At 36.2% G+C, this 24940-nt stretch overlaps 1 protein-coding gene across 1 annotated transcript in view; it reads right to left on the minus strand.

Annotated features, from left to right (window-relative positions):
- Positions 1-4099: 4099 nt before the first annotated feature.
- Positions 4100-24940, minus strand: part of CNOT2 (CCR4-NOT transcription complex, subunit 2) — a 38990-nt gene continuing 18149 nt past the window's right edge. Inside the window, exons 5-14 of the mRNA XM_009887783.1 lie at positions 24273-24352; positions 23006-23131; positions 20229-20353; positions 18565-18685; positions 18286-18442; positions 14431-14492; positions 14284-14333; positions 13333-13433; positions 12612-12756; positions 4100-5248 (exon numbers count right to left, since the gene is read on the minus strand). Of these exons, the coding sequence (XP_009886085.1) occupies positions 5162-5248; positions 12612-12756; positions 13333-13433; positions 14284-14333; positions 14431-14492; positions 18286-18442; positions 18565-18685; positions 20229-20353; positions 23006-23131; positions 24273-24352 (1054 nt within the window). The 3' untranslated portion in view covers positions 4100-5161. The remainder of the gene's footprint in view (positions 5249-12611; positions 12757-13332; positions 13434-14283; positions 14334-14430; positions 14493-18285; positions 18443-18564; positions 18686-20228; positions 20354-23005; positions 23132-24272; positions 24353-24940) is intronic.

The raw sequence follows: 24940 nt of genomic DNA on the forward strand, positions 1-24940 counted from the left end.
CAATACCAACAAGGGAACGTGAAACACAAATGATAAACCAAAGTCTAGGAAAATAATGCGCAAGCTTGGTTAGCGCTGATAATTCTGAAGTGGGTTGAATCAGTAATATTCAAAACTATTGTTTGATGTGTTTTAACATTACTTTCAAAAAAAATGAAGTTTAACTCCAACAGCAAAATCGTTTTAAGAGGTAAACCTACTGAACTAATTCAAACCACAATTAAGTCATCCAGCTGCATTTCTTCAGGTCTTCTAAAGCTTCTACCAGAAGCTTTCAGACTTGTGGAAATGAGGGCACATACACTTATCAGAGGAGAGAAATGAAAACCGCTACATTTCAATTTTTATACTATATGAAAATAAAAGCATCAGTTGTCAACCCAGACAACCTGGGTTACTCCTCTACGCCGCTCTAGTGAGACCCTACCTGGAGTACTGCATCGAGCTTTGGAGTCCTCAGCACAAGAAGGACATGGACCTGTTGGAGACAGTCCAGAGGAGGGCCACAAAGATGATCAGAGGGCTGGAGCACCTCTCCTATGGAGACAGGCTGAGACAGTTGGGGTTATTCAGCCTGGAGAAGAGAGGGCTCCGGGGAGACCTCACAGTGGCCTTCCAGTACCTAAAGCGGGCCTACAAGAAGGCCGGAAAGGGACTTTTTACAAGGGCATGTAATGATGGGATGAGGCATAATGGCTTCAATCTGGAAGAGGATAGATTTAGATTAGATATCAGGAAGAAATTCTATACTCTGAGGGTGGTGAGACACTGGAACAGGCTTCCCAGGGAAGCTGTGGATGCCCCATCCCTGGAAGCGTTCAAGACTAGATGATCTTTAAGGTCCCTTCCAACCTAAACATTCTATGATTCTACAACTGCTTAGCCAAATCTATATTCTTTACCGGAATTCAACTTCTACTAGCATAACTTTTAGGCAGCGGCATTTTGAGGAACACAATGAAAGGGTATGGTATTTGAAAACTAAGCACACTCACAAATTTTGCTTTAATAGAAGCCATTGTTATATTTAAGATCTTAAATCAAAAGCACTGTCTAGCTACCTCATGCTTAGGATGACAACTGTGCATTCAGAGGCTCATCTTGAGTGTGACAGATAGCAATCAAATTTTCTTTTTTGTTTCAATCAACATCCAGCCACAGAAATACTTTCAGTCAGAAGCTATGGGGAATTAACTTTAAAAAAAATAAAACTAAAATGTGTTCATTTTAGGTGACAAATATCTTTAAAACAATATTATGTAGAAACTTAACACCTTTCTTCAATAGCCACAGCCACCTAGGAGCCACGTGGGATGGAGCTGACTGTCCTCTAGACCTCTATGCCTTCCAGTACTGCTTAGGTCATGCCAAAGGTGGTTTCTGATCTCTTTACGGTCAACAAAAACAGTCTCTCAGCACTCTGCAAACAATTTCACATCTGACTACAATACACAAGTTCTTATTTTGGATACATTCTCCATATTCTTCACGGAAACAGAAAAGTACAAAAACCACTGGCTTAAGGATAGAGGGGATTTCAGACATGACACACAGCAAAGTGGTACGCTTACACATCTTTGCACCATGCAGATGTCATGTCTGTGAAAGAGCCGTGTGGTCACTCATGAATCCTGACACACATGCAGCCAACACTTTAACGGAGGTCAGTCACGTGCAAAGTAGTTTTACCCATGTGAGTATCTGCAGCCTTCGCTGGATTAGTTGGGTCTTCAGTTAGATTAAATCAAGCCCATGAAGGTTCTCGCGTGCTTAAGTATTTGTGGCACCAGGTACTAAGGCAGAACAGACACAGCCCAGAGTCTTTCTGTTTGTTTTTTTGAACACCCAGGTGGAGCATCCTTACCTCCTGACTCCCTGGTACCCTCGATTTTCCCACAAGCAGGGTGGTGGGAATAGTAACGGTTAAAATAACAACTGCAAGCATTTTCTGCAACACTAGGTGTAGTAAGTGGGGGAAACACATCTTAGCCTGGAAATTCAGGGTAGTGGATTTCCAGAGAAACTGGAGCTAACTACTCGATAAAGATTTACGAATGATATGCAATAAGGAGCCACGAATGTGAGAATGTGTTAGAACAGGCCAGATACAAGAACACTTCTACTTGTTTCCAAGAACACTGGGCTTATCACTCAGAACTTACCTTGCCTGCTGTTGCACAACGCTATCATTATGGGGACAAAACCCCCACCTCAAATACATGTATTATTTTAAAATAACATTCTATTCTCTCCCCTTATACATAGTGCTAACAGAATATAAAAATGCATTAAATAAGCCTCAGACCTTAATTGTCAGTGCTGAAAATCTCCAAGTTGATTCAGTTGCCAATTTGCCACGCGTGCAAATGTGCAAATGAGAGCTGAGGTTTTCTTCCTTTCAGAAAAAAAGGCAGTATGTTGTTGGGGTTTTTTTTAATTTTTTAATTGATGTGATACCAGCTAAGAAGTGTTTCCAATTTTACACCTTGTTTTCTGTTTAAAGCCATTTCTCCTGCTTCAACCCAGAGTGTAACATGAAATTAAGTCACAGATTTTGAAGTCTCCATATGTGCTTAGAAAGCCAGAATGTTCTTCCCGTTGGCAGGGGCAAAGCACCAGTTCCTTGCTCACAAGTGAAAAGTTTGCTAAAAGCAAGTATCTCCCATTTTTGAAGCATCGTGCAGTTGAATAGAACTGTATCATCAAAATAACTTTTTGGAGAACTTAGGTTCCCAACTTCAGCTTAATTGTTTTTAACGTACCATAGGTATTTATCAGTCTAAGATACCAATTTTAATGTAACTTATCTTGCTGCCTTTACCTGAAATGATCTGTTGTTCATTTCGATGAGACTGGCTATGCAGATGAAAAATGACATTAAAAAAACCCAAGCCTATATATAATCACATTTGATTTGAATATGCAAAGATTGTTTCAGGAATCCTTAAAAAGAAAAAAAAAAAACAAAAACAAGCAAAAAGTTCACAGCGGACCTCTGATGGTAAAAGAAAAAAAAGTAAGATTAATTGTGGAGTGAGCAAAATGCTTTTGGAAAATTATACTTTTAGAATTTGTATATTTATGCTTGAATAGTCAAATATATGCTTGTATCTGCTCTGATTTGAGAAACAGAGTGAGCGAGAGAAAACAGGAAAAAAAGAAAAAAGCCATCTTTTTCAACTGTGTTAGCCATCATCTGGATTATAACCACCCTTGTCTTTCAAGCCGAAAAAGCAGTTTGCTTTAATAATAAAAAAATATAATCGATAGTCCTATATGTCCATCATCTTAAAATAGATACAAAAAAAGTGTAGAATTTAAAATTGCTATACACCTGATACAGAACCACAGCAATGCCATTAATGGTCCCATTTCCAGGCATAATTCAATACACGCCAACAAGCTGGTTTTGCACGACATGGAAAAACACGTCAAAACAAACTAAAAATAAAACCCCATACCACCCCATTCACTGATGTGTGTTTTGCTGTCTTTTCTTGCTTTGGTAATTTCAGGTGTTCTGAAATGGTTTGCGTCACCAGATGCAACTCAATGAGAAATGGCAGTCACATGAAGAAAAAGGAAACTATGCAAACAGTTCAAGTTTTTCTTCCTCCGCTCTAGAGAACAGTCAATTTTCAGAACCAGTATATATTCATGTTTGTTTGCATCTGGAAGTTCAACTAATAGCGATCATGAGATGAAATGTACTTAAGAGGGAAAATACCAACCTGGAACTAAGCTATGATCAGTTCTAATCCAACCTTCTTCCAAGTGTTCTTTCTGTGATGAATTCTTGAAGCACCTTTCTATCATTTGAAATGGTACCCACCCGCCTTTCTAAAAGTGATTTGCTGTTTGCTATTATGGAGAGGGGATCCGAAACCAAGGTTAACCAAACTTTTTGGCTGTGGAAACTTTACTGTGGAAAGGAATATAAAACTCTCTCATAAATTTACTTGTCAGCAGCAAAAAGACTCTTCAAGTGTCTTAACCACTGTACAGCTCGATAGCTTTAATACTTCAACTTTTTTTTTTTTTTCCATTTTTCATTGTTGAAGAAATAATTTCACAATCTCAAATCAAAGTCAACACTGCAGTGAGGAGAGCTTTTCTACTTTATTACAAAGAGAAGAAGCCTTTATGTGGTCAGAAAATACAAGATTGATCTTTTTTTTTTTTCTCTTCCTATGAAACGCTGCTGTTCAAACAGCCAGAGTGAATTGTCTCAGTTCACTTCTTTAAGTCCCATCACATTCACTTGGGTATGGATGTCCTTGGCTGCTGAAAATCTGGCCCTTTAGTGCACAGGGCGACAAAGTAGTCCCCTGACCAGCAGTTCCAGAATGTCCCGTTTTCATATATTGCATCCATGCACACCTCCTAAAAATGAGGTACAGCAGGGCAAACATTTTCCAAAATAGATGTCATATATATAATATATACACATTCGTACATACATACCTTTATTCATGTGATGTCCAAAAATTTAAAAAAAATGTACACATTTATTACAAAATCGTAACAAAGACTGGACAGTGTTTTGCTCATTCTGGAAAGATGAAGCTCAGTAATACACAACTCTGGAAACTAACCAGAGACTGTGGCAATATCTTTCTTCTAAACAGTCAGATATTCTTGCATTAAGCTTGGCGAAAACTGCCTTTCAAAAACAGAAGGGGAAGTAAAATGAAGGAAGCAAACCTTGCTCATCTTTCCAAATGAAATACGAGAAGGATCTTCACATAAAAATGCACAAACATTTTTTATTACCAATAGTGCTACAATGAACAATGCAAATTTTGTTGTCTAATTTTTTGTCTTTTTTCTTTTTTTTTGTTTTTACATTTTGGAAAACTAAGTGGTAAACTTTTGTCAGTGTACTCGCTTGTCTTTACAGACCCAAGCTTGTCTGCTGGCAAAAAAAAAAAAAAAAACCAAAACAAAAATTCAGACCCTGCTCAAACTAAAGAAAAACAATTACAAATTTAGTTGTTGGGCAGCACATAATTAGTAAGGCAGGACCTCAAATGGTGACCCTTCGCATGAGCCAATTGCCAGATCCTCAAGGAATTAAAACCAGGATGCCTGAGCCACATCAGTTCTGCAGTTATGTTGAGTATTGTGCTGAGACAGCCATACCCCAAGAAAAGGGAAGTCTTTAGAAGGCTTGCTGAGCAGGGTTGTAGTTGAAGGTTGATGGCAGATGAGGCCTTTCTTCTAATTTGTCGTATTCCAGATGGAACTCCTACAGTGAAAATAAAAAAAAAAAAAAGACAAAGCCAAATAAAACAACGTATCATTTACCTGTCGAGACCATGCCTTTCTACCAGCCATATTTGAAATGCAGAAATACAGAAGAGACCAAGTTCTAACTTATCTTAAGGCAGAAACACATGATTTTTGCTATCTTGGATTCTATATTTTAAGTAGAAAAAAGTCAATATCCTAGCCCATTATACCTGCAACAGGTAAGCTCTCCTAGTCTTTTTAATGCAACACTACTCTCGGAACCCTACTTAGGATATCAAACAATTTTATATAGGCGCACACAAAAAACACAAATACACAATTACGGCATGAGCTGAATTACGAATAAAAAGCTTCTGTCTTTCACCGCGTCAGACATACAGAGACTTGTTTTGGATGACCTGAAGTTTGGGGATATTTTGCAGCGTACTATCAGGCCCAAATGTAAGTTAAACTAGCTAGGTTTCTCCTTAGGGAACACTATCTAAAATCCCAGAGACAAAGTACTGAGACTCACTTGAGGCAGAATTTAACAAAATATTCCATCACATTTCATACTCAGATTTAAGCTCCAAACTCACCCAACCCTCCTGTACATCCTGAACTCCTTGCTCCTATGTCCTTTCATGAGGAATTCTCTCAGTGTTCTATAAACGACCACACAGAATAAAAATCTTTGCCCATGTACTTGGATGCCACTGGTTAACAAATAAGCAGCTTTATAGTCTCACCGGCAGAAACACCTGACTTTCGTTTGAGGGCGTACTGGTTTGCATAGTTACAAAACATTTCGGTGATCCAGTAGGAATTCCTGTCCTGACTACAGCAGCTACTACAAGAGAGATTGTAACCACCCTTGATGTCTAAATGCATCCTGATTATTACAATGAAAAAAGCAGCTTCCTTCCCTGTGACATTAATTTGTGCACACAACCCTAATTAGTGCACTTTGATATTCAGTGCTTGTTACTTCATTCATGCAAAAACGTACAGGGACTTACTTAAATCTTGTATTTTTCAGATCCTTTCAGCAGTTTAACTGTGTCTCATCCCCATTTTATCTTCATTCAAGAAACAGAGTAAGCGGAAGATTCAGAATTTCTCTTTAAGGGTATTTCTTAGTAATTCAGCAACAGCTACCTTGGACACGCACAGTAATTTATTTTGCCTAACTCAGTGGAGAACCTCAGCAGAACATCATCTGTATCTGCAGAGCAAAACTTACCCCACTATTGTTACATACAGATGAAAATGCCAAAAGTAGCGAACAGATTATTTTACAACGCTCCCTGAAATGATTAAATGGTGTAATATTTCAGTTTTTACAGGCCAACAAACTAAATTCAAGACTAAGTCAATGCAAGACCAGAAATAAAAATCTAGGAAATCCAACTCGCAGATTTCTCTGCTTTAAGGCAAAACAAGGTCCATCTAGCATAGAAGGAACATTCAGCATGGTAAGGAAACAAAGTAGAGGAAAATGCTAAGCATTCAGTAAGTCCGGATTCCCCAGAGACTACTGTCCCTAAACCTGGAAAATCCTACGAAAACCTATGTGAGGTTATAGCCATCTGTACTGAAGTGCTGCACATCTGCTTCACTTCTGGTTTCCCGCTCTCTGCTCCAACCAGGGGCTTTTTTAGTTGGTTGGGGTCGTCTTTTATTTTGGTGGTGGGTTGGTTGGTTTGGGCTTTTTTAGGTTATACACACACGTCAATTGCTTTTGGCGTTCCTAATTAACACCACATGCCAGTTGGTGTACGTTCTCTTTTTATGCAGATACATGCATATGTGCTGATGCTGAAGAGATGCCTGCTCCCTCCTTTTGTGAGAAGCAAGATCAAGGTGTACAAATCTTTGTAGGTATTTTTGTGTCAAAGGCTGGTTTAGCTTGGGCGGATCTTTAGCAATTGTGAAGTTATTTTATAATAGAAAAAGTACCACTCAAAACTTCTCTCCCATTTATGGCTTCTGAAGTTTCCATTTTGCACATAATCATGGAAGGGTCTGCAGATTACTATCAATCTATGGTCAGCTTCAGTCCATCACCGGAACCTCCACATGCTCTGAAACGCCTTCAAAATTACCTATGGAAAATAGCTACTAAACTGGTAAGACAGTAGCAGTAGCCTAAAAAGGGCTTTCCAACCTTAAGACGTTTGTGTACCTCAGTTGGCAGTAGTAGCTGCGAGCAACGTGTGTGTCTGAGAAATGCTCAGTAGCTTAAGTGGTCCGTTGTGTGCCACAAATTGGAAGCCCCTCATTTAGAAGGAGGAATGTGATTCCCTACCAAGTTCATACTTCAAACTGTCATAGATTTTTAAAATAAACAGGCTTAATACAGCCTTTTTGATTTGCATCCCAGTGCCAGCAATGCTCAAGTCCATTATCCAGTTATATCTGACAATAGCAAAAAAAGAACTCATTGACCAAGTATTTTTGAAAACTAAAAGGCAATTATTTATTACATATAGAAAAGTGCTTCTATTACAGTTATGCTTTATGTTTTTGCTTTTGATTCCAGGGGCCACTGTGGTTTAGGATATGAACAGTAGCACTGAATTTTTCATATAGACAGATACAAATAAAATGCAAAAAAAATGCCATTTATGCATTGACAAACATTTGTTAAATTATTTTATTTTCCACATGGAAGAAATTTTTAAAAATTAAACACCTTTTATTAACCAAGAATAATGAATATTAAATGACTGTGGAAACTTACAGCACATGTGCGACACTAAATAATTGTTCTATGCAAAGAAATCAATCAATTCTCCCATCATCCTGAAAACTTGTTTTGATAGTACAGTTACATCAGCCTGCACATGTACGAACAATAATAGGGAAGAATGCTAAAGACAGAAGAGAACTGCTTAAGGTGATACATAGTGTTAACAGAGTAAAACAAACCAAAAAGTTAGCTGAATAGGAAGTGTCCTGAGGACAAAATATTCTGGACTCTGTAAAGCCATCAAAGGAGATGGTAGAAATCCCATGGCTAGCTCAAAAATCCCAAATGGGACCAAAAAGCAGCATTTATACTGGCTTAAAGATGGATGCAAAGACCCAAATTTAAATTAGGGGCTAAATTAAAATGCTATGGCACATCTGTATTAGAAGAACAAATTTAACTTTCTAGCAATTATAAAAGTCTTTCACTTAATATTGATCTTAAAAGGACAGGAAGTAACTTAACGTAGGCAGCAACCCTTACAAGCAAATAAACACTTGGAAATTTAACCTTCTCTCACATAAAGAATTCCATGTTTTGTAACTACAAAGTCATAGTAAGAGGGTTTTATAATCTTGTTCCTTAAACAGGATTAATTCTCCTTACTTTTCAAAGGAGAAATTCCAGACAGTTTACCTCAGACTATTTAAATCAGGATTTCAGTAAATGTGCAATTGTAGACGGCATTTTTGGTCTCATCTCCACTTCCCTTCCTCTCTCACGTCTCCTCAACAGCAGCAAACTATATAGCCAAATCCTCAGTGAAAAATCAAAGTGTCTTTAACCATACTATACTTTCCACATGCCCTAGGATGAAAAACCATATATACAGACATATCTCTAATGAGCATTTTCCTAAATTTTGGGTTGCATTTAAGGTGAATTTCAAACTTACTGTCATTCATATTTTTTCACTATTTACTACCACATATCAACATAGAATTAATTTGATTTTATTCCGATACAGTTTAGGAATTGTCTCATTACTCAGCTATTTCGCTGCATTTTCTTCTTTGTTCTATTATCTATCTATTAGGACTATAAAAATATAGCCTACAGCTTAATAAAAATAACAGATAAATATATTAGATGATGTTTTCTTGAAAGAAGTTATTCAGTTTAGTTTACTGGGTTTTGTTAAAACCAATCTAGGACACCATCAACAAATCTATTAAACCACACCCAATTTATGTGCTTACAAACTTAAGATTTAGTAATATTAACTGAATAAACAGTTATATTTCACTGTATCTATTGTAATACAGTATAATTTAAAATAGGTACAATAAATACATAAGCTCATAATGCACCACATCTGCAAAGCACAACACATTAAAATGTGCTGCCCTACATTTGAGCATATACATTAGAACAACAGACAAATTTATAAAGCACCCTGAAAAACAATTTAATTTGCATGTATAAGAGATAGTAATTTACCAGAAATAATTCTTGTCTGACTGCTTCAAAAAAGGAGTAATGAAACTGCTAGGCAGCAATTACTATTGTGGCCTTCTAAGGAACTGACATTCCCAGGATTCACTAATAATGTAGCAGTTATAGTAAGAGACTGCAATTTATCAGAATTCTTTCTTTTTTATTGCAGCTTCTTATATTTTTAATTTCCTGAAACATTAATTAGTACTTCTGCATTTGTTAGGAAAAAATTACTTGGCCATACTTTTCTTTGCATTCAAAGCAACGTGGAGTTATCAAATACTGCCATCCTTGTTATGGTAAGTCTATGCTAGTCTTCCTCGAAGGAAATGTCAACTCCAGAAATTAGTATCAGAATTAATACAATGCCAAGATCACACCTGACATATATGTAAGTTCTTATTTATTTACCACAGATGGAAACGTCACAGAATTACTTCTAGCAAGTAATTCCTTTTCCATGTAACCAAATAGCAATTTTTCCCCAAATCCTTCTCTAGCTTCCTGTGACCAATACTTCAACTTGCCTGCTGTATTGTGCACTGAACTAAAATTAAATAAAAAATTTAAAAATAATATTCCAGTTCAAACTTTTACATTAAGAAATACACAAGCCTAAAAGAACAGATACCATCCCTTTCTATGGACACTGGGGGGAAAGAAAAAAAAATAAAATAATGTTCCTTGCTAATTCACCAGTGTAACTGCAGAACTTTAAAAAAGAACCCCTCTCCCCACTACCTGTCAATTGCTTCTTAGTGTTGGGGGAATTATTTTCAGTATTCAAAGTAAAGATAAGAGAAACATGTATACCTTGGGCAAAATCATTTGGAGAACAGTAGTGATTTGTATCTCTCTCTCACCACTGTATCTCCAGAAATGCCTAACAGATGAAGCCAGATTAACTCTTTAAAAGAGGAAGGATGTAGTGTGCTAATTAACAACTTGACCACTGGATGCTGAATTTTAAGATAGCACTCAGGACTCTAAACAGAGATAATACTGCCTTCAAAAGTAACGCTTAATCATCAAGTAGCAGCTTCATACATTTCGTATAGTAGAAAAAGAAGAGACACTAAAGAGGTTACTATCCTTATACAATAGCCACCACTTCCACCTAGTAAAAGAAATGTGTTTCCACATAGGGTAAAAACTCAATTCCACTTATATATTATAAAAACTCAATTCCACATGAGACTCTTACAGCTCATAAATAAATGGAACATACTCAGCTGACTCCAAAGAAGAAATCTATGCTTTCAAAAGGTAATTACTTCCCCTCTGATGATCTTATGTAATAATAAAATAGCTCTAAACAGCATCTTGGGAAACTTGAGAAAGTATACCAAGCGCCAAATAAATAATTCAAGTAGAAATTAAAACTTTCCTTTTGTTTGGGTTTTCTTTTGAGGGGAGTGATGCTTTTGCTTAAAAGTTTTGAAATTACCTTGCACTTATGAAAAACCATACAAGTAGAGCTTGCCACTAAAACCTTCAGTTACAAAATCCTGGTTTTCTTACGGTCACAAGAAAGGCAGCAGAGGCTGAGTCACACACGCAAATGGAACGAAGACCCTTCTGTAGCATTTAGGGCAACTAAAATGTTAGTTTCTGAGGGGAGCTTGCACAGACCAAGCAAATTTACTGGGGGAAGAGGGAAGGAAAAAAAAAAAAACAAAAGCGCATTGCACCTAGTTAATCTCTTGGTGATGGCAACCTTCAATATACTGGCTAGGAAGAAACGTAATGCACTTAACAGAGGGGAGTACATTGACTTTTATTCCCTTTAATTTAAAGCTGATGTTTAAAAAGAGGTCAACAGACATGTAACTATTTAATGTAATATTTCATCATCCCCAAGTGTATAGATGCAACTTTCTCAAAGAAATGAAATGCCTTTTCAGCAAACAATTAATAAGTTAGGCTCCAGGTGAAAAGAGTTCTGATTAAATGAAATACCTAAGCATGTAGAACCACAAAATAGTTCCAGCATGCTAGAATCACATCCGTTGAGTTTGAGGCTTCAAGATTAATCTGGTCTGATCTCTTAAGTGTTTTTTAGAGAACAGCAAGAGTTTGATGCATGTTAGGTCTTCTGTAGACGCAGTAAGTTTTATGTTTGCTTTTTCATCAATGAATCCAACATGTCAGTTAAAACTTGAAGCAAAAATCATGCCACATCCATAAAATCTCATATAACCAAACTTAGGCGGGGAATGAGACTCTTGACAAAATATTTAACTCAAACAGACTCTAGGTAGGAGTAAGGGTTGTAGGCACATTGTGAATATATCTTTTTTTCAGCTCCAGCTGAAGCTGAATACATGGCTTTATAGGGCAGGCTACTTTCAAAAGAGCACACCTCTTGCCAGGCTGGTGAATGTTAGAGCTGATAACTCAAATAGTGTTTTAGCACAAATCTAAACTAGGAAAATCCTTGCTTTAGTGGGGAAGAGAAATCACAGAAATCACAATCCAGCCTGCAAAAGACATTGTACAATATAGTTTTAAAAGTTGGAATTGGAAGTTGGATGGTCTTAAAAGTTGGAAGATACTGAAAATTAATTATCTTTAGGGGAGGAAGGAGAAAATGAAGCACAATTCTGTAAATTTCTTAAGCTAACAAGTAAAGGGTGAACGTTACTGAAAATATGCCTCCTCCCTAAAAGAAGTGATTTATTTCAAAGTACTCTGATGTTCAAACAACAGAGCATGAAAGTCCTTCAGTATGCTCAAGGAGAGACAGTACCTGAAAATCAAAAAAACCACCACCCCATCCCCATTTTTAATTCCAAAGTGAGATGTGGTAGCTCCCTATTTAATTTTCTAAAGCAAAATATTTGCAATATTCGCAAGCACAATTTCTAAATTGCCAAATAATGCTTTCTACTCTATAATCCTGTAGTTGAAAAGAGCTTTTGATTTTAACAAAACTCATAATAGAAGTTCTAAATCCTTGTACCTCCCAAAGAAAATTGGAAATAGAAAGACAACTCCTCCTTTTCCACAAGCAAGCAAGTGTTTTAGGCAATCTTTATTCCCTCACACACCAGAACTTAAGATAACGAACTTAAGCAACAAGAGGTTAAAAGGTTTGAGATTTTGGGGGAGGAAGTTGGGGTTTACTTTTGTCTTCCTAAAAATACACGGTTGACAAACTTAAAAAATCTGCACAAGGTAAAAGAGATACCTTAGCTACTTTCCTCCAGTTAAGACAGTCAAAGAAGTAATATGTTCCCCTCTCGTATGTATTGGTTTTCATCGTTGGCTCCATGCCGGGTGCCCTGGTGATCCATACTCGTTCTTCTTTGTGGTATCTCCAATCCCGGTTAAATCTTTCATTTTTAATAGGAAGGAAAAAGAATTTTTAGTGTTAGTTATCCGAAGTTGACTTAAACTAAAATTGTAAAGGTTTCAATCAAAACTGTACAATGTATTCAAAACCAAAACAAAAATTCTAAGATATCGTTATACTTGTGGTCTCATACCTCTTCCATACAATTATTACACCTCAAACTAATCACATATGAAACTTTTAGGTCTAGTAGATTCAAACAACAAACTTTTAATCATTATTTACTGTTTTTCATTTTGTTGAAGATAGGCAAGTTAGACATTTTGTAACAACTGGCACCTGCCACTTTTTCACAGCGCTTCATAATAATGCAGAATTCATGAGACAGACTTTTCATTTTCACTATATGAATGAAAAAAAGAGTACAAAACGGAACCAAGGTTGGAGGAGGTACTTAAAAAAAGGTTTCCAGCTTTAGATTGGCTGAGCTTCCGTTTTCAGTGTCTAACTTGTTGAGTGGTGTTTGGTTTTTTTGGTTTTTTTTTTTTTTACATCTACTACTTCATTACTGCAATAGATTAAATCATATACGACTGACAAAACAGTTTGAACGTACAGCTCTACTGCTGCTAATAGCTGTAATACATCTCCTCCATTCATGTAATAGAGATAAAACAGGAGATCTTCTCCATATCGGCCAAGTTTTATTGCAGCCAGCTGCAAAAGATTGAAGAAAATGAGGATGAAAAATCACAATAGATAAATGTTTTAAGACATACTATCCCACTTAAATAACACAAGGATACATCCAGAACGTGCTTTCAGCCTAAGCGTGTTGCAAATGATACTCTAGTATAACAAGAGTAATAATTATTAAAACAATCAATTTTTCTTCACTTTTAGATAACCTTTCCAACATAAAGGATACAATAGAAAAACGAACAGAAGTAACGAATCAGCAAAACAGAATTTTCTCCCTGTACTCGTATGTATCCTCATCAGTTACCTTTTTTTTAATTACAAAACCCAAACATTTACATTTATTTGCTCACTTCACACTCTATTAAGCAGCATAGCTAAAATTTCTTACAGTATTTCTCAGCCATCTCTGTTACAGAACTAACAGTTGAAAGAAATATATCTAACAAAAAAAAAAAATCGCTATTCAAGTAGAAATGAAATGCAATAGATAAACGTGAGAATATCTTGAACCACAATTCTGAGCTTATCTCAAGAAGAAATAGAGATATTTAATACGGCATTTGAATATTACAGTATGTGGACTATAAGACAGTTCTGCTTTGCATGAAGGGCAAACTCTTGAAAATCTAATGTGCTCTTTTGCTAATCATGCCCATTCTCAGTTTTGTCTTCCCTTCCTTTTTCTAAGGTGGAATGGGTGCATGATGTCTCTAATTAGCTGGTTAACGCACCACTGTTACTAAAAAGATTGAGGACATCCATAAAAAGCATTGATTTTGAACATCACCTATCTGAAAGAAAATTTAGAAAATTACTGATAATAAATTAACAAAAAATACACACGCGCACACACACACGTACTCACCTTATCCCTAATGTGAATGTTAGTTAAGTATTCAGATGGAACATGGAAGTCTAAAAAAAGAATCGGAATTGATGCAACTATTAAGACATGTAAATGAATATAATTTGCAAATATTAATATTGAATTAAATAGTTATTTCTCTCTTACCTATGTCTTGAGGTCGACAAGGTGATGATGCCCACGGTGATGCAAATTTGGGATAAAGATTTCTGAAGGAAAAGAAAAGCACGAATTTATCACAATTGAAAACAAAACCCAAACCAACCAAAAAACCCTCCATAACCAACCTCACAACCCTATAAACCATACTATACAACCAAAATCACTAGCTGAGGTGAGAAAAAAAAATTCCAGCCCACTTTCCTAAAACAGTTACATTTATTCATTTGCTTTTTAATATGCAGAGCAAGATTGCATTTAAACTGCCATGGGAATCTACGGGGCCAAGATTTCCTTTTTAATCTATCATTCCTTCAACTTAAGTGCCAGGGATCCCAACCCTTTTCAGGGATCCAATTTTACGCAGGACTTCCATTTGCATAGGAACAGTTGTGACAAGCCTCATGGGTTCTGATTTATCAGCCTACAATTTAAAAGGGGACAAAAAGCTTACACTGGCAGATTTTTTTATTTTTTTTTAAACTAACCAGTAAAGATTTTAATCTTCTTCTAAATTTCACTGATGACAAATAAACTGAATCCCAGCACAAGAACATCAGTTTATTGTGATTTAATATTTTTCTTTCATATAGATTTTGCTAACATATATTAAAAAAAAATAGAGCCATTAGTCTAATAAAGAGAAAATAATGAACCTTCCAACTCTGCTACAATGACTGATGTACTGAGGAATGAGTTTTCCAATTAACAGGTAAAGAAGTGGGAAAAAAAGGACTGAGCAAAACGTACTTTTGGCAGGTAGCTACAGACTGGTTTTGATTATCCACAACAGCATCCTATTATGGCAAGTTTTGTAAGTGAAACTTGAGTATGGTACACCCTATCAAATCCTTGTTTCCGTCTTGTCAAGGGCCTAATATTTACTACAAAAAAATAGTATTGGAAGCCTACCAAATTCCCTGAACACAACCAACTCCCAGCTAAGCTATATGGGCCAAAAACTACACTGATCAAGCAGCATCCTCTAAACTAGTTAATCTTACTGTTAGTAAAAACTTATGCTTTAGAGCCTGAAGGAAGATTTCAGTGGCAAAATCTGCAGATGTTGAAAATAACTAAATCATTCCTCGTACTGAAAGCATGGATAGGCAGTGTCCCAAGAAGAGGAGTGTCCTGCAGCTCCATCACCTCATGCCTGCCCTACAGGTTTGGTTTCCTAGGGCAAAAAATCCAGGATTGTACAGACTCAGGACGGCACCTCTACATGCAATAAAATCTGAACTTTGCATACAGCGTTCCCTCTATGATACAAATAAAGATTTACTAATTTAACATTTTTCAAGGAGCTACTGGACAACCTACAGTGTATTTGATGAATGTTTCAGAAAGCTTCAGAACATGAACAAGCAGCTACATAATCTAAAAAGAATTGAATGTAGTAATGCCGTAGTTTTTAATCTTTGTTTATGTAGGATTTTAAGTTATCCTAAGGAATCAGAAGCATATTTTTGAAGAAATACAGGACTGTACAGGCAATACATAATCATTCTTTCAACAACTGCAATAAATCTTAATCTACATGCACAGAAAATCTATATAAAACTAGGATTTAGAAGTGTTAATTCAAAACCATTAGAGATATATACAGAATTCTAAAATTTTGTTTCTAACAGCACATTTATTGTGCTAAGTGTTTAAGTCAGACAGGTATCTTTACCATCAGAAGTACCTCACAGGGCAGAAAATTTCATCTGTCCACATGTGAAATGCTTTTAGTTTTTCAAATGACAATTCATAAAGGAAGCAAAGGATGTTTAACGTAAGGCAAGATGGCAGGCCAGACACTGAGGACTGCACAGGCTGTTTGTATCTCTTTTCTCTAGTATAAAATAAAACCAGCTTTCCGATACAGAACTGCCTGGATAAAATATTAACCCTACCCCCTCCGAGACACTTAATACCCTAAATACCCTATACACAGAAATTGAATGTGAAAAGCTTTTAAATATCCAACTATTTACAGCACACCTGCTAAGAAAAAGCATACTGCTTATGTACAAAGACACACTAATAATTTGGATGCTGTATTCAGGAGCTGCAACTTCAGCTACAAGTTGTCACATCATCAAAGCATGTTTAGTATCCCTCTGCAATGTCGTACTAGTTTTATGCAGACTTTCCAATAGATATATTAAGCTTAAACTTTACGTTAGTCATTAAAACTAATGAATAACATTGAATAAAATATCCAACAGTATGACCAGAAGTAGGATCACTACTCTTATTCTGCATGCCAACAGCTAGAGAAAACAGCTGTATAACCAAATGGCATAATTAGATGGACCTGTGTCTAGGAACAGCTCCAAAATTAGGATACTGATATACCCGAGATTATTTTAATGAGCAAAGGCATTCTACTTCCAGCTGATCATCCTCAAATCATGTTTGAGCAACTGAGCAACTGAGAAGTACAAATTAAATCAGTATCATGTAGATCCAGGAGACCCATCTCCCAGTCTCATCTGTAAGCTCTGGGACTACCAAAGAAAAACAGCAACCCATGATCAGTTTAACTGTTCTTTGGGCATTCTCTTTACGTTGTGGGAGAAGGAGATAGCAGTGGGAAACTATTGGATTCAATGAAGGAGTGACCTGCAAGACTAACACTACAAGTGAAGAAGATACTGCATTAACGTAACACTTTCTGCTAATAACTACAGACAATTGTATTAGAAATCTGACTTTAGATGATAATTTTGAAATATTTTTCAAAGTGCCAATGGAATAACAATTTGACTAAGTTTTGATGCGAGCTCTACAGCAAGAATTTTCAGAAGTGGTAATTTCTGAAAAGTTACATCTCTAGAAAGAAATACGTAAATTCATGCCAATTACTTCAAGTCAGAAAAAAAAAAAAAAATCAGGAGCCATTTTTCCTATGCTTTCCTTCTCACCCTGATATCCACATTCATCAGTCTTCCCTGAACTCATGCATTCAGAGTGCAGCTCCATATAAATTTGTGAAACGTGGAAACTGTGTGTGCATACCGTTTGGTCTTTGTTTCATTACTATACTATGTGCAAACCTTAAAATGTGTACAGTACTCTGTCAATAAGGCTAACACTATGTAAATCTCTGCTGAAACAAAATGATGGGAGATTCTCAGCTGGAAGTCAGAGTACCAGAAATTAAATCGCTCTCACAATTACAGTCACCTAGAAGATAAGTGGTTTTGTCCAAACTGATCTAGGTTCTGTCTATAACTAGTGGAGAAAGAGAGGCACCCTCGGCTGGTGATTCATCTGATCTATCTTAAGCACTTATCTTACCATTAGTGCAGTCACTAACTGCTTTTCTCCCCACTGCTTCTACAGGAAGCCTAGATGACTAAACTTAGGTGAACTGAATGACTAGAAGTTAACTACAAAACTACATTTTCATTTTAAAAGTTCATTTCATATTTGGTGCAGGCTAACACTGCAGATGCTCTGTTCATTGTTACGTTAATATAAATTGAATTTACCCTCCCAAATTGCAGAGTTAAGTGTAGATATTTTCAAGGAATATTATTATTTGAAAAATAAGGTATACATAAAATTTATTAACAATACACTGCCAATTCCTTGAAGAAAGTCCTAAAGAAGTTAAGAGAATAAGCAAAGCCACTAGGTTTATTGAAAGCTTGCATAACAAGATCTTAGTGTGCCTTGAAACACAATTCTCTTGTTCATGAAAATTTTATTTTACTGTTATTACACTTTCAAATTTTATTCCGTAAAATATCTTCAGGGTTCGATAGTCATGTGAGCTAAGTGAGCCTATTATGAACGACAGCATAATAAAACCAAAACTGAAGATAGTACTAAAAACCAGAAACTTACTCAGGAGAGTTGAGGTTGAGACCTAGTGTTGTTAAATCACTTCCTAATGCAAGATGTACCATTCCTGGATCTGTCTCTGCTGCCCTGATGAATGTTAACAAGCCAATCATTCCAAACTGGTCCGTCACCATCCCTTGAGGAATGTTGGTAACCCGACCTGGGCAAGAAGAACAAATTAATTTTCTCCTTTCAAGAAGTGAAGGAATCAATAAGGTGATCTAAATGACTGTCAAAACTTTTAAAAAAGAAAAAAAAAAAAATAAATGGAGTGGCACATACCATCAGGTAACACCTGGATCCCTTTTTTCTGCTGGTTGTTGTTTTGCGTAGTTGAACTTTTATCTCCAGGAAACTTGGGCCCATCTGTGCTGGATGATGTTTTGCCTGATGTACTCAAATTCTATTAAAAATAATTTGCAGAGTTGGTATGATGGAAACAAACCAAAATAGAAGAACCTGTTGACCGTATCTTTCAGTCAAGCACTCTAAACCAGTACATCAAGTCACTCTAATAAATTACGCACTAAAATGGAACAAAGCTGAAGCTCTTGAGTTCTGTTGACAAACCTTATGTAATATTTACCACTTCCACAATATACCTGTCATGCAATAAGAGCTATTAATGAGCCTACCGCTTACAGTCTAAAAGGATAAGAAAATATTTTACACCTGAGTTTGAATACACGATGGATATCCCAATTGTCTGTGACTAGAGGATATTTTGGACTGATCCCATCATATATTTTTCCCACACAGTCTTGGCTCCCACGTAACACTCTGTGACGTAGCGACACATAATAACTCAAGCCAATTTCAGGGGCAAGCAACATACAGTTGGCACATTTGCAACTAGCAGGAAAGAGACGTAAACACTATGTCTGGCAAGAAAATTGTGAGGAGCCCACATGCTGACAAAAAGTATCTTCCATAACTATTATTTCTTACTCTTTATTATTCTTTAAGACAAGTCTGCATTAACACAATGGAATCACATTTACTCCCTCCTTCCTTACGGTATTCAACGCTAACAGTATCAGAACATTTTCCACACAATAAAACTGGCCACAACATTTAGGAGCTAGGCTTCCCCGCATCCCTTTTTTGAAGAGTTGCACTTCTCAGTTTTCACATGAGTTTGCAGTCACATCTACTATCTACTCATCAGGATTTATGCCACCCTGATTAACATACTTTTTGCAATTATAAGTAATAAAACAATTAGAAAGTAGAACATTTTGTCAAATATTGTAGGAAACTTATCTTCCATCCAAATTTTATTCCCCTTTCATTTGTAATAAAAAAGCAATTTTTATTACAAATCTTTCAGAGCAAACAGTGAAAAAATCCCCATAATCTTATGATCTAAGCTATATATCCCACCAGTCTACAACATATCCATGAATGCAATGGTCTCTTTTAACAGAGTTTATTCCCTGTGATTTCATTTCCCCATCAAGAATTTTACCTTGAAGCGATATTGTACCACCTAACTTTTAAAGGATTTGACAGCTTTGAAGAAAGATGTTATAACATGTAAATTACTACTACTCATGAAGCACCAACAGCGAAAAATGAGCCGGAATTGGTAGAAAAGGAAATTATGAATTTCAAAACTTGAAAAATATATATCCATTCTCAAAAATAAATTTTGAGATGTTCTTGCAAGTTCCTCCCTGGCCCCTCCCCAAAATACAAAAGGATACACAGAAGTCAAACGAAATTAAGAAAACAAGGTTGTAGTGACTGCTGGGACCATAAAACTCCATGAGAAATTCCATTTACATAGTTATATATGAAATGTTGCTTATGGAAAATTTGTTGTTAATTTAGAAGGGCCAATTTGAAAATCTTATATTACCAATATAGTCACTGCCCATTTTAAAATCTAATCATCAAAAGAAGCAAGAGCACTCAAAACAAAAGAAGATTTAAGGTTTACTTACAGATTTATTGTCATCATTACTTGATGTTGGGTCTTTGTAGCTGGAGCCTGGTAATGCTGGAAAATCTTCATTGTGTATTGAAAAGTCCTGGGACTGCTCACTTGCTGGTTTTGTTACCATTCCAACTATCATCAAAATGAAAGCAGGAATAATATTAAACGACTGCTAAGTAAAGAATTTTCTGCTGTTGATCTTGCTTACTGTCCGTTTTCATTATGTGCAAGCTGTACAGCAGAAATGACTTTCAAAAAAACAGGTAAACCAAAACAAAGCATATTCATTTAAAACATCCACACATATTAGACTAAAGCCTCTTATTTGTGAGCTGAGAAACACTCCGGGTTAAATTCATAGACACATCCACTGCTTAAAGAATGAAGCCCAATACTTTTACCAGGAACAGCACCTGTTTTGCACATTTAAATAAACAACTAATCTTTACAGGCATTATTAAAGCAGTATTTAAGGAAATCCACTGATGAAGGAAGGATGTACTGCTTTTAAGATTGTAATACATTTTTCCTCCATCCCCTAATTGCATGAAGAATTTCTTAGCATAATCTCTTTAGAAGCACATATTCTTAAAGGACGCCCAGCTAACTTGCAACAGAACATACCACCAATGAAATACTTGCCTGTGACATAAGAACGACTCCTGCTTTCAGTATGAAAACTGAAAGCATTTAGCCTGCAACTCTCAGTGCTCTGACCCTAATTTAAAAAAAGTAGGCCAGTCACATTGGAACATGGATTCCGTCTACTGAAAAGCAACATTTTTTTTTTTTTTTTTTTTTAAAATGCTGGTTAAAAAAAGAAACCAACAAAAAAACCCAAAACCAAACAAAAAAAACCCCAAAATAATCAACCAAAGCAAAGCCCCCCACACCACATACCCAAGGGCAAGTAGTCTTTGCTGAGAGACAAAGAAGTAATTCAGTGATTTGGTTGCAAACAACACTGCACTACCAAAAGAGGAGACAGAAGTAGTCTAGGGCCTATTTTTCAAAGACTTCTATTAGATGTATAGAATCTAATATAGTTCAATAACTGACAATATATATGACCATGTCTACTATTCTGAAGTTAGAGATCAAAGTTCCTTTATTTTAAGGAACCACTGAGTGGAACCACTTTAAAAAAAACACTGAGTTAATCTTGTTTCTGCTGTTCACCTTTTTCATCCAGAGTTATTATGATTTCTTCCACTGTATGAATAAAACTGATAACGGATTAACTGTGTTGCCTATTCTCATTCTATCTAAAAAATTGTCTGAAGTCTAATTTTCCTAAATCAGCTAAGCATGAAGGAAATACATCTCTGGTCAGTTTCAAACCTTTTTTTTTTTTTTTTTTTCCTTGATCATAACCAAAAGTGCTCTCCACTTTTTGTTGCTGGTGACAGTGTCCAGTGCATCTCATATCCCTACTTCTCTATTGTTTCTACCACCATACCCACCCCCTGCATTAAGCAGATGCTCAAGATAACTCTTCAGACAGTGAAATTTCTTTCCTGGTTCACCACACAGGCATGCCAACAGTTATGCTAGCACCAAAACAGGGAAATGGCGTAAGCGCAAGGAGCAATTACAGATTTTTTTTTTTATGCAGCAATACTGCTGAATGTTGAATTCCAGCTCCATGCTGGAAGTAGATCTGTGTGGATCTCCTTCCTACCTTCTATTAATTTTCCATGTAATGGCTTCTCTTTCAGAGACAGACAAAATCTCATGTAAACCACAAGCCGCATTAGCTCTCCACTCTCAGCGTGACTTTTCAGCATCTTTATTTGGGGAAGTGACTCTCCCCTGTGCTTCAGAGCACTTCATTTTAACTCATTTAGCTCTTTCTCACAGCTATCTTAAGCAGAGGACCCTGGTTACACCCAATCCATGAGGCTACTTTCTCCTGATAATGCAGTATCTATTATTTCTCTTCAATTAAAGTTGGAGGTATCTCTGAAAAACACTAGGTTGTTATAGTTAGAAAATACTGGGTCATTTTTTGGTTGGAAATTTGACAAGTGTCACAAAAATAACTTCAGGTTATAAAAGCAATTTTTCAGGGTAGCTGATGCAACATGCATGACAAAAATCTACTAAAGCAGTAACAAAAAAAGTATTGTGCCTCACACTAAGCTTACCTGACTTTTTTCCCAGACCCAAATAATAAGATTTGTATCCACCTTAAAGTTTTTCCTTTTATTATTTTTAAGCTGTTCAGCAAGAATTATATAAGACACAGACTTGGAATCCGACTGATAATAGTTGATGCTTACAGGTTATTTTTGGAAATCTGATGTTCATTATAAGAATGATAGTGAACAGTACTACAGCAAGTACTACCAATAAACAGAGAAAATATACAGTATGTTTACAGCTGCTGACTTTTTACACAATAACACCTCTAGTAACCAAATATTATTTCTAAAACTTACTACTCCAGACCTCCACAGTTCTTGTATATATGTAATTAGAAAACAACCTGTTGCCTAAGAAATGTCTAGAGTGAGCAGCTTCAGAGTAATCATAATGTACAGACTGAAAACCCCAACAACCTCTATTGACAGTGAAACTAAAGCAGATGAGTTCTAATACTTAGAAAAGCCTGAGGGGAAACTCCAATCACAGAGATATTGATTATTTATTTTAAAAAAATGAGACTTAAGAGCTCAAGTGTCTTGCATTTTTGAAAATGCTACCCTCTGTGTTATGAAGAGCAAAAGGTGAATCAAGCAAATACCAATTTCATTCAAAGAGCTTTCAAAAGTATAGTCTTACCATAGGGTGCCCTTCCAGCTAAAGGGTTTATTAATGGAGTTGGATTGCCACTTCCTTCCCTTCTGTTTCTGTCTGCTAGTGCTGGAAAATCTGAGAGGTCCAGTCCTGTCACATTTTCACTTCCATCTACAACAAAAAATACTTTCATTTCCTTACGTTTTTTACCCAAAGACTTCATTATGCGCAAGGTAAATGTAGGATATATTTTCTTTCCTCAAGTTGATCTTTTTACTCTTACTATAATTATTACAAATAACTACCGCCTCTGTGTTATAAGACTAGCCTAATGAGCATCAAGATGTTTGGGGTTTGTTTTTAAACAATAGCTAGTCAACAGTGTTTAGTAACAAGGTCTACTTATTTTGAATTAAAGACTGCACACATAAAATACAGGCAGACTATCAAAATGACAATACTAGGACAGGTAGCCTGTATAAATTTAAGGAGCTATCAAGAAGAAATTTGAGAGAAGACAACAACCCATATTAGCAGCAGCATCAAGGAGCTCTTTTGTCCTTAGATAAGGCAAGATAAAACTAAAGCAACTATAGAGCCAATGCAGTGCAAGGTACCTGGGAACATTTTTTGATTTTTATTAGAAAATACTACAAAGGCGAGGCCAGAGCTGCGGCTCATAAAGATGTCACAAGGTCCTAGGGGATACCCAAACCGTTCTGCTCTGTGATATCACCAACACCTCAAGTTGCTTGATAAATACAGCCACCTACAGAAACGTCAGCACGGACAAACCTAAAGCATTTATGCACAAGGATATCTTCCCCTCTCTAGTTCATTAAATTCAGGTGAAGAAGTAATTCCCAGAGAAAAATCACAACTGAAACAAGCAACTGAAAGGATCATATTATAAACCAGACGTTCAGAAGGAGTTTGAGATTTCAAAAAGATGCCTTCCCACTGTTTTTACCCTACATGTTTTCATAGAAAATGGATAGATCTTTTCTTCTCTGATCCCCTTTTCAATTCCACAAGCTATTTTGCATTTCTATCTGACTACGTATAATCTATAGTCATGTGATGTACAGTGAGTATTCCACAGAATACTTTCACTTTGTCTTCGGAAGTATTAAAATCCACTGTTACGAAGCAGTAACAGTTTCATAGCACAGCTATTGAAGCAGCATTTACAACTGAAAATTGTAACAAAGTTGCACTCCAACAGAACAAAGTATTTTCAATTAGATTTATTTAGTGAAAAAAAAAATCTCTCTACTATACTTTAAGACAACATTAATCAGAGCAAACTCACCTGTTCCATTAAAAATGTTACTTGATAAGGAGTTATTCATTCCAAATGCCTGATTTCTGTTCATCCCAAATCCAGACATACTGTGAAAAAAATCCAGGAAGTCAGACAAAAGGATATACAAACTCTGCAATTTCCAGAGGAAGGCGTTAAGGGGGAAAAAAAACGCTAGGACACTTTAATTATTTCAAGCTTAAGCAACCCACATTAGTCTACACTCAGTTTTTAATTATTTTCCTCTGTATTTCTGAAAACTCTGAGCAGCAGGCCCTGCTCAATCAAGACAACTGGAACAACTTAAAAATAACTTAGTTTTTTAATAGCCACTGTGTCTTAAGACATCTGTCAACCAATAAGTTATGACAAACATGATCATTACTCAGTAATTTCATATAGAAAAATGGAGCAGCAGTAAATGCAGTAGTGAAAAGTCAGACTGCAATCCCTCCATTTGCAGGTGGGAAGCTGGATCATGGAAGTGATCAAGTTTGTCATGACTCAGTTATAGGCTGAACAGTTACGGTGTGCAATCATCACCATGTACATACGGTACCTACTATGAGCATAGGCATGGTCTCTGCCACACAAGGCCAGCAGTTAAATTAAAGTTTCATATAGTTAGGCAAAAATCTAAATATCATATAGGACTACTGTGGTTGGAAAGACACCCT

Source organism: Charadrius vociferus, unplaced genomic scaffold (assembly GCF_000708025.1).
Source record: "Charadrius vociferus isolate BGI_N301 unplaced genomic scaffold, ASM70802v2 scaffold125, whole genome shotgun sequence".
NCBI classification, from domain to species: domain Eukaryota; kingdom Metazoa; phylum Chordata; class Aves; order Charadriiformes; family Charadriidae; genus Charadrius; species Charadrius vociferus.